At 46.4% G+C, this 19,669-nt stretch overlaps 1 protein-coding gene across 1 annotated transcript; it reads left to right on the top strand.

Moving 5' to 3' along the window:
• Positions 1 to 16,847: 16,847 nt before the first annotated feature.
• On the top strand, positions 16,848 to 19,352 carry LOC123356908 (SAYSvFN domain-containing protein 1-like). Its single transcript, XM_045000164.1, has 2 exons — positions 16,848 to 16,970; positions 17,187 to 19,352. Exons 1-2 carry the CDS (start codon positions 16,848 to 16,850, stop codon positions 17,553 to 17,555), a joined length of 492 nt encoding a protein of 163 aa, XP_044856099.1. The 3' UTR covers positions 17,556 to 19,352.
• Positions 19,353 to 19,669: the final 317 nt, after the last annotated feature.

The following is a 19,669-nucleotide window of genomic DNA, read 5'->3' as shown; positions in this document are numbered from 1 at the left end:
TATTTCTCGGGAGTTGGCTAAGTGGGTGAGGGAGTGTACGGCAGGATCTGGAACCTCCTGAATCTTATAGTGCCAAGGGCCACTGTGAATATGTGCACACTGAGACAATGCTTGAAGAGGGCAGAGGGAAGGTAGCATGAGCCACCTTTTTTTCTCCTTTAATACTGTTAGATGGAATCCTATGGGCAAGAGCAAATGGGATGTAAAAGGAAGTGGAAAGCTTGTGCATTTCAGCAACTATAGGGTTAGCAGAGTGAAGGTGTGTGTGTTTATGGGACATATTGGGATTGCTGAAAGAGGACAGAGTTACAGTTGCATGAGCCTTGAAATAGAAGTTGTGATACAAACTTAAGTATAGTGGTGCAGTCCCTGCCCCAAAGAGCGCACAACCATGTGAATTGGTAGATAGGAGCAGGGTTTGTGCATGGGCTGGGGTGCACTGGCAGAGCTGGAAGATACAGGAAGGTGGGGGCTCAGGGGACACACGGGCAGAGCTGTGTTGTGCAGGAAGGTTGGCATGCACAGGCAGAACTTGGAGGTGCAGGGGATTGGTGTGCACAGGCAGAGCTGGATATGCCAAGCCTCCCTCCCCCTCCATTCATCCCCACAACCCCTTTCCCCTTGCTACAGTCCCAAACCCAGGAAACACTCAGATGTAATCAAAGTTTTGGGGAGAAAAAAATTAGACATTTCCCCCTCCCCAAATAAAATTGCCATCCATGACTCACAAATTTTAGCAACTTCCAACAATAATGTCCCAAACTCCTTTTGTCTTAGATGGGAGTTTGTGATTAACTTATCCTTAGTTAAGTTACTGGAAGGGTGAGTTCACAGCCATCAGTCTGATTCATCCAGTCTTTGTAGCTCTCAGGTTAATAGTTTGGGGTGGAGGCCTGTAACTCAGGAACCCCTTAGTCAAATGACCCAAAATGTAGATCACTAATGCTATCCCACGTCCCCACGAGGCATGCTAAATTCCAAAGTAATCCAATTAACCATTTAGATTTTAGAGCATTTATAAGAGTCAAGCTTTAAAGCATATAAAATGGTGAGAATGGAAACTTTCTGGCCATTTTTCCGTATTGGCGCATAAACACTGTAAAATGTACATTTTCTTAAATACCATTCTCAATGTGCCCCCCCCCCCCCGCAAAGATTTATTGGGTACCATGGACCTTCTTGGGTAAAACTTGACAGATTTAGACCATTTTGACCCACGTTACATCAATAGTTTGACCTCTAGCTCTTCGCTAAAATAATTTTTTTAAAAATCTAGAAACTGGGCTTATATCTTTCCAACTTCTGCATCAAGTCACCTCAAATTGGATCACTAACCCTACCCTGCACCCTTCTGAGGCACATCACATTTCAAAGGAATCCAGCTAAGCACGGCAATTTTAGAGGACTCAGAAAGGTCAACCTTTAAACAGAAGTCACGTTGCAACCTTTAGTATACTGGCCCTGCTGAGCCGCTATATTTTGCATGAGCCATCTCCCCAAAAATGTCTCCCTTTGTAGGTAGTGGGAAATATTCTCTTTTTACATATTAATTTATTTTGGAACTATCCATAAAGGAAGCATTCCCACCCCAAAATACAATGTCCAATGAGTGTACTCTGTTGGTTCTTCCACTTGCTCTTATTCCCAGTCCAAGGAGCCTATCCAGCACCTCTTTTAGCCATTGCCTTAACAGAAGGGGAACTTTCCTAGGGGCATGGATGAGGGGACAGTTGGGCTTTTCAGCTCTATTCTGTACTCCGATAAGCGCTTCTCTATCCCCCGGAAGATGTCCTCAAAAACTTCTTCAATTGTTTTAGTCCCCTGCCCCTTCAGAGAGTGCACCCTCTTGATGAGACCAAAGGGGTGCCATGCTTTTAACCCAATAATGGGTGGTCTTTTTCCCTGGCACATCACAGATTATCTTTTCATTCATGAATGGGAGCTCAAGGCCTCCATCTTCTGCAACATCTTCCAGACAATACAACCTGTTTCCTTCTATTCGACAACTCTCCCCCTTCCCCCCCCCCAGTAAGACCATAACCTGGTTTTGAACACCCAAAGGAAACCCCCGTTCAAACCAATGGTGACCACCTCCCATTTCCACCTCTCCCTCAAAATTTCTTTTCTAATTGCCGTCACCTCAGCAAGGCAAATGAAGGAGCTGGGAGCACTTATGGAGGACCCACACCATACACCACTTTCTACAAAGACAAGGCTATAATATGTACCTATCCTCATTTTTTCTCAAAGGTCTCCTTGGAACATAACATTAACCACAAAATTCACCTACCAGTTTTTTTACCCCAAACACAAGCAGCTCTGAAATTCTGTGAGATACTCTTAACCAGACTTTCCTTGCCAATAATATACCACCATTGCCATCTTGTGGATATACATATTGTAGCAGCAGTGAGAGCTAAAGGTATTTTGTACATAGGCAAGAAAACAATCTACAGAGGTTCACTTTCTCAGAGTTTCTTTTCTGTATAAGACTTTATACTGCTGCTGCTGACTTGGTTAGGAGGAGGCTCACCTGGGCCCTGATCTTGTTCTTTTTACTATTGCCGTACTTCTGCTTGTATTTTTTTATACCTGTTCCTACACAAGCTCAGAAGGAAGAACTGCATAAATAGTGCTCACTCTTAAATGTTCCGCTGGCCAAAACATGGGAAGCAATTGCAAGCTTTCATAACAAGGTAGTATTTTACATCAATTTAGTTTGGTACCTCTGGAGAGGACCATGGGACAGTTCTTCTGAATTTATATCATTGAGGTAATGACCTACAGTAAACCATGGCTGTGTTAGACACACAGTAAAAGCTGTTCATTTCCTTCAATCTGAATGTTTCCTTCAGAGTCACGAATCAACCGACGTTTTAATTCAGTGTCTTGTTTTGGCTTTAAACCTAAATTCTGAATCAGAACATGTCAGGGCCAGATTCTCAGCGGGTGTAAATTGGCTCCTCTAATGTCCATGGAGTTGCACCAGTTCATACTGGCTGAGAATCTTGCCCTCACTGTTTGTTTTAATTTGCATTTTGCTTTCTTTTTAGATCACTGTATATTAACAAAACAAACTGGAAACACAATAAAAAGAAATATTGACATGAAGTGGAAATAATACTGGGACAACTCTGTTTACTTTTTCTTTTAGATAAAATTCTATTTTATATTAGTTTTAATATTTAATATCAGTATTTGCTTTTAACAATTATAATTCACACTTGTTCAAATACATGACATAAATACTAGGGCTGTCAAGCAATGAAAAAAATAAATCACGATTAATTGCACTGTTAATAATAGAATACCATTTATTTAAATATTTTTGAATGGTTTCTACATTTTCAAATATATTGATTTCAATTTTGACACAGAATACAAAGTGTACAGTGCTCGCTTCATATTTATTTTTGATTACAAGTATTTGCACTGTAAAAAACCCCAAAAGAAATACAGTGAAACCCCGCTATAACGCGACCTTTGGGGTCCAAAAAAATCCCATCGCGCTAAATGCGGGGGTCGCGGTATAGTGGGGTTTCAAATCAGTTTATTTTTGCAGGCGATAATGCTGCCCGCTTCTTGTTTACAATGTCACCTGAATGTGAGAACAGGCATTTGCCTGGCAGTGATGTAGCTGGTGTTGCAAAATATTTACCTGCCAGATTAATTTAACTGCGATTAATTGTTTCAATCGTGATTAATTTTTTGAGTTAATCACGTGAGTTAACTGCAATTAGATTTCACCAACCCAAGTAGGGCTGTCGACTAATTATAAAACATACAATCTGTTTGGGGTTTGTGCCCTGTTTCTTGACAGTCTGACCTGAGGTTGGCTCTCACCATTGTGAGCCACTCTAGACAGCCTGATAATGACATCAAACCAGATCTCAATGATGCAGGCAACATATGGTGTTTCTTCCAAAGTCAGATCATGAATGATTCTGGTTTTGTTCACTGCTAATGTTACATTCATCAGCAGGAACTTGAGGCTATCATCTTCAGCTTTTCTGTTATTATGTTGAGTGTGATATGATGACAGAACAATATTCTTGGACTATGTCTTGCCATAGCAGAGCCAGATCCCTTTAAAAAGTTCCACTCCTCCAAAAACCAAGAGCCTATCTTTTTACCAAGAAGGTTTGCATAGCAGTGCTTGTATGCGTGAAGCTAGTTGTAGGAGAATGCTAGAGTGGCAGATCAGTGTATGTTTGTGCAATTGAATCAACTTGAAAAATAGACAAATTGTAAAAATTGACTGTCAACCCACAAAAATTGGCAGGAGGACTAAGGGGGCAGATATAGTATTTTAGATGCTCATTTTAAAAAATAGCTAGAGTCAAGTTGGTGTCCTTTTAACAAAAGCCTTCTGAAAATTATGTTTTGGGTTTTTTTTTTATTAAAACCCACATTGCTGCTCAGCCCTTTGTTTTCAACCTACAGTATTTTTTCATGTGAATACTTTGCACATGTATAGCATTTACTGTCTCCAGAGTCAGCAAGGACCATAGAAGAGAGATGATCTAATGGTCTAAACATGGAGCTTGGAACGAAAATCTCCTGAATTCTAATGCCTCTTCTGATGCTCGCTCCCTTTGTGGTTTTGGAAATTACCTGTCCTCTCTACCACCTTTATTTTCCACCTCTGTAAGGATCAGGGATGCTTTGAGGCAGCAATTTGAAGCTGAAAGCCAGTACTATTTGTTGCTATGCTTGTGACTGCAGTGCTTGTAATGGTAGGAGGTGATTGGTGCACATGATGCAAGAAGGGGCCTTAACATAACAACCAGAGGAGAGAGTCAAATGAAAAAAATCAGCAGGGAGGAAGATGGGGGAATGGAAGGTCTCAAGAGGAGGACAGGTCCCAAGCCGGCTGCAAATTTGTGTATGTCCAGGGATCATACCCAACCTTCTCCTTTGGAGTACGATGCAGCGGGTGCTGTACTTCAGCAGGGCCAAACTGCAGATGGATGGGTGCAGTGATGAGCTGCCAAAATACTAACAACCGGTTCCCTCCTCCTCCTCACCCCAGGAGGGGTCATGCCCCCCCCGGGGGACTCCTGTCCCATCCAACCCCCCCATGTTCCTTGACAGGCCCCCCCCGACCTATGCCCTATCCACCCCCCTTCCCTGTCCCCTGTCTGCCCCCTGCCACCCCATCCAACCCCTTCTCTCATTCCTGATGGCACCCGGGGACCCCTACCCCATCCAACCACCCCTTCTCTCTGTCCCCTGACTGTCCCTGGAATCCCTACCCCTAACTGCCCCCCCACCCCATCCAACCCCTGCTCCTTCCTGATTGCCCCCCGGGACCCTTGCCCCCGTTCAATCCCCCTGTTCCCTGCCCTCTGACACTAATCACCCCCCCCAGCTCCCCTGCCCTCTTCCCACACCGGCTCCCTGCTCCCTTACCCTGCTACCTGGAGCTGGGGGCCCAGCTGGGCTGGGGCTGGGATCGGAGGCACCCAGCCCACGTCGGGGCCGGACCAGGAACCGCGCCCCCGGGCCGACCCGGGGCGAACAGGAGCCGCGCTGCCGGGCCGGACCCCGGGGACCAGACCCCGGGGCAGCAACCGCGCCGCCCGGCCCGGACCCCGGGGGCTGAACAGGAGCCACGCCGCGCTGCCCTGCCTGGCGAGGTCGCAGCTGGACCCCGGGGGCCAGGAGCTGCGCTGCGCCGCGCCGCCCGGCCCCAGGGACCAAGGTCCGGCCCCGACCTCGCCTGGCAGCCCAGCGCCTGGAGCCCTCCACCCGCTGGCGCCCCCGCCCCCAGCGCAAACTCACCTGGTGGAAGCCTCTGCTTTCTTCTCAGCCCTCCCAGGCTTCCGGCGCGAACAGCTGATTCGCGGGAAGCTGGGGAGGGGGAGGAGAAGCCGGAGGAGCGTTTAGAAGACGAGGCGGAGTGAGGTGAGCTGGGGCTGGGGGAAGGGCAGGGAGCTGCTAGAGCGTTTATTAAATTTAAAAGCCCTTTTGGAACTAGTTGTTCCTCCAGGAACAACCGGTTCTAAACTGGGCGTCTAAATTTAACAACCGGTTCGCGCGATCCGGTGCGAACCGGCTGCAGCTCACCACTGGATGGGTGGTGCGTGCAGTGGGTATTGAGAGTCCACACTGCTGGACTGTGAGGAGCGAGGAGTGGAATGCTGCGGGTAGAGAGTGGAGCCAGGAGGTTGATAAGAGTGTGTTGGTGGTGTGTGTGGTGGGGGCGCATGGGAAAGAGGTTTGCAACAGGGGCTGCAGGGGAGGGCGGGTGCGGAGCTGCTTGGTTTGAAGAACTAGTATTGCCTGGAGCATGTCCACTTGGCGCTCCATAATTGTTAAGAGCCACTCCGTGGCTTCTTTCTGGTGTGCCGCATTCTCCTTTCGTTCCCTCTTCTCACTGTCCCACCACTCCTTCAATTCCTTTTTCTCAGAGGCGGAGTGCATCATAACCTCATGCGTAAAGTCCTTCTTGGACACTTTCTAATTCTTCACAACCATTCTGCTGCCGATAACAAAGAGGGAAGTCGTGCTCCCAAGGTCATCTCTGTGAAGTGTAAATGCAACATTTTACAAAAGCAGTATTGTTTGCAACACAGACAACACTGTTTCAATGCTTTAAAACACAGCCAGTCCTCAGACACCTGTCACTAACTGGCTAATCCCAGGTAAGCACACACAAGCCACAAGACCCCCAGAATGGTGAGTAGCCGCAGGGGCAGGGTAAATCACTCTTCCTGGACCCTGCTGTACACTGAGCACTGGGCCCTTGGGGAGAGCCAGCACTGTAGCAGGGGCCTGATAATCATTCCTGTCCCCACATTTTCCACAGGAGGTGATCGTTATGGAAGATACCTCGTTGCTGAGGGTGAGCAAGGAATCAAGTGAGGGTCTTCTCCAAGCCTGCGGCATCTGCCCTGGCCTCTATGCAGCTAGCCTGTGTGCAGCTATGGTCCCCGTCCCCCTCCCGCACCCCGCCTCCATGATGGCAGAGTGTTGCGGGAAAGTTACCATTAATGGGGCAAGAAACAAAGCAGCTCTGCCAAGGAACCTGTGGGAGCGGATTGCCCAGTATCTCCATGAGAGTTTCCTGGAGATCTCTGAGGGAGAGTCACGTGAAGTGAGGGAGTCTATCAACAGCCTGTTCCACCGCTCAAACTAGGCTTGAGGTGGGAGACAAGCCTGCTTTCTGTAACCCTCCTGCCCCCAACAACTCACTTCAGCAATTCCCAAATCAGATCCACATACCAGGGGCCTCCTCTCCTGTTTGCACTTCACCAAGATCCAACTGCTATGACTGGCTAGGCTCCTCCAGGATAGAAAAGAGCTCCTGACTGCATGCATTTCTGGCCTCCGAGTCATCCTCTGCCTCTGGTTCCCGCATCCCTCACTTCATCCAAGATTGCCTCCTCCTGGCTCGGTCCACTCTCGACTGGCAACGAAGCCAACGAAGTATCCACAGGGACTTTGCAGTGGAGGTGGGGTCACCACCGAGTATCACATCCAGCTCTTTGTAGAACTGGCAGCTAGTGGGCGCAGCACTGGAGTGGCGGTTTGCCTCCCGCGCCTTGTGGTAAGCGTTCTGTAGTTCCTTTACTTTGACCCTGCACTGCAATGTGTCCCGGTCATGGCCCTTTTCTATTATGCATCATGAAATCTGTCCATAGGTATCATAATTCTGATGGCTGGAGCGCAGCTGTGACTGCACAGCCTCCTCTCCCCAAATGCTGATGAGGTCCAGCAGCTCAGCATTGCTCCAAGAAGGGGATTGCGTGGAGCAGGCATGGCCACCTGGAAAGATGCACTGAGACCACTGCATGCATCACCAAGCAAACAGGAAAGGGACTTTCAAATTCGCAAAGGAATGTATGTGGTGGGGTCACCTGAGGGCAGGGCAGTAGAGTTCAACCCAATGGCCAGGGAGGTGAGACCAGGCATTGTGGGACACCTCCCGGAAGCCAATCGCAGCACTGTAATCACCACGGTGTCTACACTGGCACCGCAGTGCTGTAGCCCCGGCGCAGAAAACTATACGCCTCTCGTCAAGATGGTTTTTTTTTTGTTTTTTTTTAAGAGTGCTGCATCTGTGCAGTTTCTATGCACTAAGTGGCTTGGCAGTGTGTAGACCTCAGGAGTTACAGCGCTCAAAGCTGCTTTACTGCGCAGAAACTTGCCAGTGTAGATGGGGCCTAATATAAAAGGAACCAAAATTCAATCTGTCTCTTTAAAAGTTAATTCTCCAATACTTGAATTTTAGGAGGAAAAATTAATCTAAATTACAAGTTTTACAAAACAAATGTCTCTTCTCTCCATTTACTAATCAGCTCTAAATAACATATGCAAAAACCTCTGTAAGGAATTAGATAAGTCCAAGTCTACCCACTCCATTCCATTTAATACACATTTTCACAACCCTCACAAACTAAAGCTACTGCAGCCTTTTCTCCCTCAGCTCCATAGAACTAATAAAGTCAGATCATTATATTAATAATCAGTTGCCTTTGCCTGAATGAATGGCACTTAGCTTGTCCGCATGAGTGGATGTTGATGTCATGAAAGAGAAAGTGCCTATCAATTAATTAGAGGAATACATCTGTACTCAAGAGAATTAATAGAATTTGATCATCAATATTATTTCAGAATAGTATGGCATGCACAAAATTGGATAGAATTCACACTTTTTGTGAGGCTGAAAGAGCTTTGGAGAAGCATTTCCATGAAGATTTGACTTCTATTGGACAAAAGATCTGATTAAGGCTTTATTATTGAAGAAATGGGTTGCTGGTGCTGTGGTGTAGTGGTACCGTTTTAGTGATGTGCCAATTTCAGAAAGACCAGATCTAATATGTGCATAGGGGCTTTCTCCATCCCTTTAGGCCAGCTAAGTTAGGATGGAAATTTGTAAAGAAGCGGTTTCCTGGTGAAATTTCTATTGCTTCCTGCTTCCAGTCATCTCAAAATACCTCAAGAATAGCCTTTCAACTAGCTTTCCAGCCCTTCTGCTTCCAGAAGGAACTAGAAAATGCAGACTTGTGAAAATGGAAAAAAATAATTGACCCTTGTGCGATCACTAAAAAAAGATTCATTTTACATTTTGGACACAAATTGGAGTAGGTTCTTATTTTGTCAATCCTTACATCACTCAGTTTATTCCTGCTGTCTTGCAGATTGTATATGATGTCCAAAGCCAGTTTTAGTTTTAAAAGTTCTTGAAGAGGGAAAATGAAGCAAAATGCAGCCAGTGTCCCACCTGTTCTAATGACCTGTGTGACTCTGATTTTCTAAAGATTATTTTATATCATAGCTATGAAGATGTTCACACTTGGTTAAGGGCACAGGTATCCTGCAGAATTGCTGAGAGGTGAAAATGTCTAAAGAATAAGAGTCTCCTTTATTTCACTTGTTTGTTGCCTGGACAAAAATAAATCAGTCACCGTGCTGCTGTCAAGGCTGAATCCCCACTCTGTCACTTTGAGTACAGAAAGTGGGGGCCCGCAAGGATTTTAAAAATTAATACTTGCCACTCCAGGCTTCTATTAAACTTCCAAGGTTACAGCTTTTCTCTGGCCTTGGCTTGGTAAATGCTGCCACCAGCCAAATGCAAAAAAACTCCTTGGACCCAGGAAGGAGCACTTGGGAATTCCTTCCTCTGGGGTACCCTCGAACCCTTTCACACCCCCGCCCCCTCCAGGGAAGAGCTGTGAAAGAAAATAAAGGAAACTAGCTGTTTCTACCAGCTAATCAAACAACATGCACGAACCTCTTAGGACACCAAAAATCCAATCCTATTCTTAAAAAAGGTAAATTTTATTAAAAACAAAAAGGAAAAAAATACATTTGGAACTCAAGCTTTTGCTAGATTTTTAAAAGAGCAATTCCAAAAATTAAGCACCCAAAATAGCTTTCTTAGGGCTTAGCTTAAAGGTTACAAGCAAACAAAGGCGTCCGGGGTTAGCACAGAGGAGTCCACAAGCCTTTAAAATAAAATAAAATAAAAAAAAGGAAATAAACCTAATCGCGTCTTCCTAAACATTCCTAATTTACTTACATATTTGGGTTATTAAAAGTAGTTCTAGATAGGATCTGATGGTTTTCATATCTGGTTCAAACTTCACACAGCATTCCTGCTGCCCGTCTCTTCAGCCCAGAGAGAACAACGGACAAAGGGAAAGTTTCTTTCCCAATTTTAAAAGTTTTACCTTCCCATTGGCTCTTTTGGTCAGGTTTCCAGTTTCTTTTCTTTACCTGGGGGACTTTTAACCCTTTACAGGTAAAGCAAGCAGAGAACAGCTACCAAGAGTGATTTTACAGCTAACTGGCTGGCTGGGTGTTCATCAAAGGGAGCTAAACCCCCCCCCCCCCCGCCCTCTCTCTCTCTCTCTCTCTCACACACACACACACACACACACACACACACACACACACACACACACACACACACACACTTACTTCATTTATCACAGCTGCTTTGCATTTATAGGACACAGCAGTCATGGTTTGGCATAAAGCTAAGTAAAATCCAAATTCTTACAATGATCTTACTCCTGTTTTTGAAAGCAGATGGACTGTCATATATTATTGTAGCTGTCAACGCTGTCTGCAGTGTCTCACCACTCTGAGCACCAATCTCAGGTCAGATGTCAGAAAACAGGGCAGACACCCTAAACTGGTGGTGTAATCTATAATTAGATTTCACCAAACCAGTAACAAATATGCACTCCTGGATCACTATACCAATTTTGCCATAAAGTCATAGACAGCCCCCTTAGACTCTCCATCCTGCCAGCCAGCCAAACTGGACTTAGTGATAATGGTCACATAAACCAAAAATCACACCACATCAGTTTTCTTCCAGTCCCAAAGGACCAGTCACTTACCCCCAGATCAATTGGTATTCTAGATCTCAAACCAAAGACAATGTTGGCAACCAATTCTCTAGTAAACCAAAGGTTCATTAGCCAAGAAAAACAAAAGAGTTATTGAGAGGCTATCGCAGGTACATTAACAGGTAAGTCAAAGATTGTAAGTCCAAAATGGTAACAGAGATGTAGTAATCTGCCAGTTTCCCCAAAGTCTTTCCAGGGCTACCCAAAATAACTTCAGGGATCTCCATTTTCTTGTTCGGTTATTCTACTGTGTTAGAACCCAAACAGTCCAGAGATAAAGGAACTTTTTTAATCAGTATTTCTAGCTTCTTTTCACAGACAACAATCTGACAAGTGTATGTACCCACACAATGGTCATGGCTTTGAATTTAGCACTCCTCTTCATTTGCATTCGATGATTTATTTAATCACAGAGATACACATAATGGAAATGCCTACCATTACATTATAATAGGAATAGATAAGTGAAAACAATACAAGCAACATTCCATTGGTTTTCACAAAGTTCTGACACCTGAATACACTCTTACATTATCACAAACTTTGATCTAGGGTTATTTAATTACCAGGCATGCATAATGTAAATATAATAGTAAACAACAGGATATAGATAGGTAAAAACAATACAATTAACATCTCCTTTGAGCGCTTATTAACATACAAGTGAATTGGCCTGAACATATACTGATATATTTAACTCCTTTGCTATTCACATACAAGTGAATTGGCCTATAGGGATGGGCTTGAGCTGGTCTGTCCATGTGATAGTAGCTATAAGAATGACATGCCAAAGATAAAAGACATGAACAGGAGCCAAGAAACTGAGTTAAAAGCAGATCCTTTTAGTGCAGAAAGAATAAGAGATACTTGCCTCACTTTGAACTAAATCTGCCATAGCCTGATCATATCTTGCCATGCGTGTATATGTGTGTGTGTATAGCATAAACATATTTTGAAAACGATACAATATTAAACAACTATTCTTAAGTCTCTTAAAGCAGTGGCCTTTTCAAATGCTGAGTTTACTTTGAACAGCTAATCAGATGATGTTTATAAACATGTTGGACTTTAACTGGAAACTCACAAAGCTCCCAGCAACAATGGGAGTCTACGTATCAGCTGCTTGCTTTAAATGAAACTGCCTGAGGAGCCAGTGTTAGGGCTTGTTGGGCTACACAGGCCATATGGTCATTATAGTTGTAGATAGAGGTTGCCCAGGTGGTTTTGCCATGGGGACTATTTTTAAGCAGTTCTTGGTCACATTGAAGAGATACTTAGGGATGGTCACTTAGCGTGGGTGGACACTAATACGGATTGAATTAAGTCTCTGTGTTTGTAATATACAGTTAAGAATGAAGTTACAATTGCACAAAAGTTAAGACATTCCAAGTTAAGGTTCTCATAGCAACCTTTCACTGCCCTTAACAGTCAGAAAAGTGGGTTGCCCCATACCAAAAGAAAACAGCATAACAAATATAATATAGAGACTTTGACAGAAATAATTATAAGTTCAATACCAAACTAATAAGTCATAAATTATATGTGTAAAGATTAATTATATGTGTCTTTCTCATACTAACCGCTGCTGATGGATTCATCTCTTTAAGTGCTCATGTTTTTGTCCGAACTTCAGTACTTCAGGTGTGCGCTATTTGATATCTTCATCAGCACCAGAAGGACATTTTATTCCACATACTAGATACATCAGGCAGTAAACCAAGGTCCTATGCATGGTATTTTAAAACATTTGGAATTTTATTTGAAGACCACCTTTCTTTAAACAAGAAAAATTTTTGATTCCGCATGTCACAGGTGTGAGGCTTAATGTTTAAAACAAAGTTGATCTGTAACTGAGAGTGTAAAATATGCAGCTGAGAACTATCTTAGTTGAAAAATAAAATTTCCCCCACCCTAAAATAATTGAAAAACAGCACCATGGATTTGTATTTAATTTTCCAAACACCAAGCATGAGAAATTTCATCCCCCACCCCACTCCACTCCCAACCACCCAAGGTAATTTCTGAAAGAGCTATAAACAACTGGAAACTACAGAATAGAATGGAAGTGATATCTCGTTGGTAACAGAGCATTACTGCCACAGAGATAATAAACCCACAGCCACCTACTGTAAGATAGTTTGTATTTCAGAGGTGTAATGACAGCAGCAGAAGGTTGAAATAATGACTGAACCAGCTTTCCATGCTTTTAAGTTGTATTTAAAAAAAAAAAAGGCTAGTTCAATTTTACTAGGTCTAAAAAGTGAGTTCATAGATGGTGCTAATTGGTCTTTGTAATCCCATAGGCTTCTGTGACTTAAAATAGTTTTGTTGCCATTTATGCCAGTTAAGCATAACCTGCATGCATGGGTGGCGCGTGACTCCCGCATTTGGGGAGGCTGGGCCTGAGGGCCGGAAGCTCCCTAGTGACCCTGCCAGCAGGTAGGGGATCTTGGGGGACAACTACTGCACAGGTGGGGTGCAAAATAAGCTTTATTAAGAAAAATGCAAAAACAGGGAAAATTCAATAGTGAGGGGTATGGGGTTTGTTAAGGTAGACAATTGGGGAGGGGTTTCTTTTAGTAAATAGTAAATGGGGTACAATACAGTGGGGTACAATACAGTTGGTAACCAATTAACACTGTATAAATGTAACAGGTAGCTAACAATTTTTATGTAAAGGGTGTGTCACAGCAGCATATAACCAACTAACAGTTAAGGGTAAAATGTGTTAAATAACCAGAGAAAAAGGGTAACCAATGGGGTTTTATGCTAGATTTCAGCAATACAATTGAGGTTTGGCAGCAGTAGGAGTGGGGTGAACCCGTGGGGAAAGGGATTAAAAGAGAGAGAGAGAGCGCGAGAGAGAGGAAGAGAAGCACGTGGTGAAGCGGAGAGCACTGCGGAGGGAGATTTAACTCAGGGAGACGCAGAGAGCAGACAGGCTGCAAGTTTAAGCAGCAAAGAGAGAAAGACTGCAACAAGTCAGGGAGACAGAGAGAACAGACAGGCTGTAAGTTTAAGCAGCAAGTGACTGGGGAAGCTGGGGGGGGGGCACGGGGAGAAACACAATTATACAGAACACAGCAAGGTCTTTATCTATGATCTAACTTAACCAAGACTACACAAATTAGCAAGTAACAAAACACAATACAACAATTCTCTAAGCCTAACTTACAGAGTACAATGCAAACAATTTTCAAACCTAACGTAACCACAGCTATGCAAAATGAAATTACAACTTATCCAGACTAAAGGCTAAACCTAACCTAATGGGTGCACCTTATACTAGGGGTAGTTCCAGAGGGCAGAGTGGTGTGTGCCCAGGATACAGCTCCAAGGGGGGGGGGTTAAGGTGGTGGCTGCAGCAGTGGGACGACTGCAAGTAGGCTGCCCAGGATAGAGTCCAGAGAGGCACAGCTTAGCAGCGGCACAGGCTTATTTCTAGCAGCAAAGGCGCTGCGGAGCTAGAAGCAGAGCAGTTACAGAACACAGAGTTAACTTGGGTCTGTCTGCTGGGGAAACAAGGCCAGCAGCTAGGACAGGGGGAGTTTGCAAGAGGGAGTTCTTACCAATCCCCAGGACAGCAGCAAGCACAGAGGCAGGAACAGCAGTAGCATCGGAGGATGCGGAGAGGACTCGATTCGCTTACAATAATCAGGAGATCTCCAGGCAAAATTCGTTGTTCGTGGGAGGGGAGTTTAAAAACGGGGGTATGCTCAAAAACAAACAAGAGCGGGGAGAGGGCCCCCCAAAGACCCCTAGCTGATCAGACCAGGTGGCAAAGCAAGGACCTTCTCTGGGGGTCTGATCAGAAAATGTCTGGTTTTAAAGGCAAACTCAGGCAGTTTCCTGCCAGTAACTCTGATTGGTTCCTTTTCATACAGGGGAGGAGAGAAGGCAGGGAAAAACTGCAGGTGAGCACAGAACATGTCTAGGCAAGTTCTGAGTCATAGGTATGACTCATATGCTTAACTATTTTGGCCACTTTAGGTCTTGCATTCCTGGGCAGAGCACCCTACACCGAGCCGGGTCTGAACAAAGAAGAAGCCCCCCTCCCTGAGCAGAGCAATGGCTCCAGTCAGTCTGCACAAGCCATTCCCATGAGCAGGGCCAGGCTGTGACTTTGGTAGCAAGCAGTTCAATGGCCGGGGGGGGGGGGGGCACTTAGCACAAACAGAAAGGAGGGGGGGGAAGGAATCCAGCAGGGGGACAGCTGTAACAGACACCTAGAAGGGGGCGGAAGTGCTCACCAGCACCCAGACTGTGGCCCTGCCCCCTGCTCCACCCTGAGGCCCTGCCCACATTCAACCTTAGGCCCCACTTAGGCTGTGGTGCTCCATAGGTGGCAGGCTGGTGGTGTGCATCCAAAGGGAAGTGTGCCGCATCCTGCATGGGAAGGCTTAGCCTCCCCTGGCCTCTTAACCTGCGCCCATGCCTATACGCTGCTTTCCATCTTAAAAGCCGTGTTTCAGCCTTTGTTTTTGAAGCATTTAAAGGGCTTCTCTTTAACACCTGATATTACTACAAGTGTTGTTTTTGTTTCAGTATCCACCACTGCTATTAAATTAACATCTACTTCTTACTGTGTTTCTCTCTCCCTTTGCCATGATCACTTCCAGTCATTTAAGGGGAACTTCTCATTAGATCAGTGGTTTCCAAACTTTTTTTTTGTTAAGCCCCTTTGGAGATTCATGTCCCCTGCATGCCGCCCTCTTTCTAAGGAGGCCTAGGCTGGAGGGATGCAGTACCTGTGGGGGCACTGGGAGCAGGAGAGGAGCAGAAGGCTGCATCCCATGAGCATCTGTGCTCTTGCAAGCCAGCCCAGTGGAATTGGGCTTGCTTTTTTTTTTTTTTTTTTTAAAGCTGCTTTAACGTTTTGAGTCAAGGGCTTGTTTTATTTGGCAGTCGCTTATTGGTTTTTTTTGTCATAGGTGTCTTGAACACAAAGTTATAGTTTAAAAATGGCTGTAGGAGTATTTTTAGTGATTGACTGGCGGTCAATGTACATGCACATCTTTTGCATTTTAGAATCCTCCTACCCCTACTCTGTCAATTAAGGAAACATACCTAAATTTGTGAACTTTCTGGCCTGCCCACTGGACATAGCCTATGTTCCAATTTTTTGTCCCACATCAGGATATGCTTCAACAGTTCAGCATGGGAATGTAGCACATTGAGGTAACAGAGACCACTGAGGATAGCGAGAGCGAGGATGATCTTTTTTAATAATGTAAGTACACACAATTATTTTAATATTTTTATGTGTAACAATGTTGTATGCAGCAAAACTAGAACTACTAAAAGAAAGTGGAGTTGGAAAAACATCCCCACTTCCCTCCCTCTGAAATAGGTTGGTCCTTACAAAAAGAAAGGCATGGGCCAGCCTACCATATGCCTTGTCTCATACCACAAGGCCGGAGACCAATCAGTGAAAGGCAACAACTGTAAAACCCATCAAATGACCCAGCCCATTACAGAGCCAAGCCTAACCCAAGCAAATCCTTGGCACTCGCGCTCTCTGGCACCGAGGCAAACAGCTTAGTCCAACTCAAACCCTGATCAGAGCTGCAGGTGCCCCCTCCTCCTTGCAAACGTATGGGGCTGAGCACCAGCCAGGCCGCTGCGGAAGAAGGGGATGGGCCCCACCTCTGGTCCCATCCATCCGCCTCCCCTAGGGAGGGTCCTTCATCTGTGCCAGTCCCCTGTGCACTGGGGCCCCCCTGCCAGTCTGTGGCTGGGCCTTAAATCTGCCTCCATTGAGGCAACAGCCCTTGGCTCCGGCCCCCAGCGACTCAGTCCTGGCGCCCCAGCAGGTGCCTGGTTCTGCCCCCTAGCGTGGAGGGGAGAGACAAGGACTCCACCCCCCGCCCCATAGCTCCGCCCCCTACTGCTGGGGGCGGGGCGGCGGGTGGCCCCTCCCCCGAGCGCTCAGTGACGTAGGAACGGGTTGCCTGGGGAGGTGCAGCCAGCGCGCGGGTCTCCATGGAACGGAGGCTGGCGCAGTTCCGAGCCGCGCGCCGCGGCCCCCAGCCCACGGCGGCCCCGGCGCCAGAGCAGCGCGCGGGGCCGGAAGCAGGCCTCGGCCCGCGGGACCGCCCCGCCCAGGTGAGGGGGGAGGGGACCGGGGCCTAGAGGCACTGCGTCCGCCACGCGCGCGGTGGCGCCGGGAGGCTCGGTCTCCTGGGGCTCTGCAGCGCGGTGGGCGGGGCATGGGAGGCCGCGGGGGGGGGAGGGTCCGGGGGAGCGGGGCAGCCCCGCGCAGGGCGCAGTGCCCCCCCCCCCCGCACACCCCCCCACACCCCGCTTGCTCTTGCCCCCCAGGAGGAGACGCGCCGGCCGGGACCCCCGCAGGACGTGGCTGCCGGTGCCCCCGCCCCGTGGGGCGCCCGGGCTCTCCTGAGCCACGTGGCCTGGCTGAAGGTCCTGCTCTGGCTGGTGCTGCTGGGGCTCGCCGCGGAGCTGCAGTTCGGGCTGCCCTGCTTCGTCCTGTCGCTCTTCTACTGGCTCCACGCCGGCATGCGCGGCCCCGGCGAGAGGCGGCCGGGGGAGCGAAGCGCCTACTCCGTCTTCAACCCGGGCTGCCAGGCCATCCAGGGCACGCTCACCGCGGAGCAGCTGGAGCGCGAGTTACTCTACGGGCCCGCCGCCGGGCGGCTGCGGCTGCGCCCGGGCCCTGGGGGCGCAGCCTGACTGGCCGGAGCTGTGTGCGCGCCTCCCCTCCGGGAGCTGGTGCCTCCTTTCGCTGCCGGGCCTCAGGCGCACCCCGCAGGTGTGAACTAAATCCGCGTCGCGCTGCCAAACCAACTGTCCCTCGTGGGCGGAGCCTCTCCTCGCTAAGGGAGTGAATTCGAGGTGGCTCCAGTAAGAACGTAGCCAGCTCCGTTCCAGGTGAAATGCCTTCATTGACGGCTGCTGGCTTGAAGTTATGGCCACAAAGTGGTGCCAATTGTAATGGACTGAGCTGGCCTTGTACACAACTGCTGGACACTAAGGCTTCTGGTACCTCAGAGGGCAGGGCAGTCTGAATCTCCTTGCCTTTATTTTCTTATGCTGCTGGCCCACCAATGACAACACTTAACCTGTTAAGATTGCCCTTTTAATATTAAGCAGCCGAATGAAGAATCCATGCCTAGCCTGGCTTTCAGAGTCAGGACCCCAGCTACTCTGGGACCAAATTTCACAGCAGTGTTAACTTAATTCTACTGCCCCTGAAAGACCCTTCATTCTTGTTTCTTATCCTCTCCCCCATACATATAAATGTGTCATAGCTGAAAATATTGAAGGATTTAAAATGTGTTGTATTTACTATTTCCAACCGTTTTTTATGAAAGTTTTTTTTTTATTATGCTGTGCAGTGGGAGAGGATGGGATTAAGGGGGGGGGGGCTGAGCCCACTGTCCTGGCCTCAACTGTTCCCCCACCTAAAGGTAAGTGGGAGCTGACTGACCCGCTGCCTTCCCAGTGCAGGGAACATGGACTATAATCCAGTTACTTCTCTGTTGTGGGGAAAGCTGAAGATCAAAAGGCAGCTGCAGGCATGTCCTATGGGTGCCTGACTGCAACAGCATAGCAAATTCCACAGCAAAAATGCTGAGTGGTATATAGTGGGAAAAATTCCAAATTACAGGACAGCAGAGTCGCCAGGGCCCTGAATGGGGTAGTTTACACCTCTGAGCTATTGTCAGACTTTCTGTACCTCTACATTCAGTTCATGTTTTCAAGGTTCTTTCTGCCAGAAACCAAATGTTTTTTAAATGAAAGTTGAAATTTGGGACACAGTTGCGCAGCAAGGGGTAAATTTAGCTGCTGGGGAATCTCAAACACTGTCAATAACAATTAACAGATTTTATTTAGCTCTAGCTAGGCTTTTAATAGTATGATTAATAACTGTTTCTTCTTCCCTTATCACTGTAATTGCACTTCGGCAGGCTGCTATTGCTGCCATTTATTAAGGGATGATGATAAATGAGGCACAGAACTGGGGATGGTGCGGGAAAGTCAGCTGACTTGGTACCCATAATTTGCTATAATATTCTTAATTATGTAGATTAAGGAATAAACTCTTCAACAGAGGCAGTATTGAGCCCAGCACCCCACACATCGTGTGAATGCCTATGCAACTGCAAAGGCACCTAGCCTCCTTTGTAATGCTGCATGGAGGATGGGTTATACTCTGCACTCAGCCAAGTTTACAGCCTGTAGCATAAGGTTTGATTTTTTTTCCATTTTACTTAATCCTTATGGGAATGTGATTTATTATAAAATAATTATCCTGCTTTAGAATCCAGTCCAAGAGTTACTTCTGGTTTCAAAGTAAAATGTAGGCTTCAGGAGATGAAAAATAACCATTAGAGCTTCAAGCTCTGCCAAGACTGCTTATGTAATGAGCAGTGATATCTTTATAGTTATTGAGCTGTTCACAACTGTAGGTGGGTGAGATCTAACACAGGAAAAAATACAATAATGCTGTTTTGTCCTGGTTATTACATATGCATTTAATATTTAATATTTCTCCCATTCCAAGAAATCATTTTGTTTTCTGGCTGGACAGAGACAACGTCTATCATCATTGGGCATTAAGCTTGAATTGTTGGTGGTCCTTGCCTCTGGCAGATGCTCTACTTTACCATCCCTTAAACAGGGAGAGGTTTCTCTAGTACAAGTCTCCATGGAGGAGTTTACTCCGATAATCTGTGCCATGGCTTTGCAATACTGACTAATGTTAGTATGTTTGCCTCGAACGTATTGTATCATAATGGGACCATACCCATAAAAAAGAAAATCAAATGTTTTAAATGTGATTG

The sequence above is a fragment of the Mauremys mutica genome, unplaced genomic scaffold (assembly GCF_020497125.1).
Source record: "Mauremys mutica isolate MM-2020 ecotype Southern unplaced genomic scaffold, ASM2049712v1 000037F_np12_subseq_17987338:18197016_obj, whole genome shotgun sequence".
Lineage (NCBI taxonomy): Eukaryota > Metazoa > Chordata > Testudines > Geoemydidae > Mauremys > Mauremys mutica.
The sequence above is the reverse complement of the archived record's forward strand: the minus strand, read 5'-3'. Positions and strand labels throughout refer to the sequence as shown.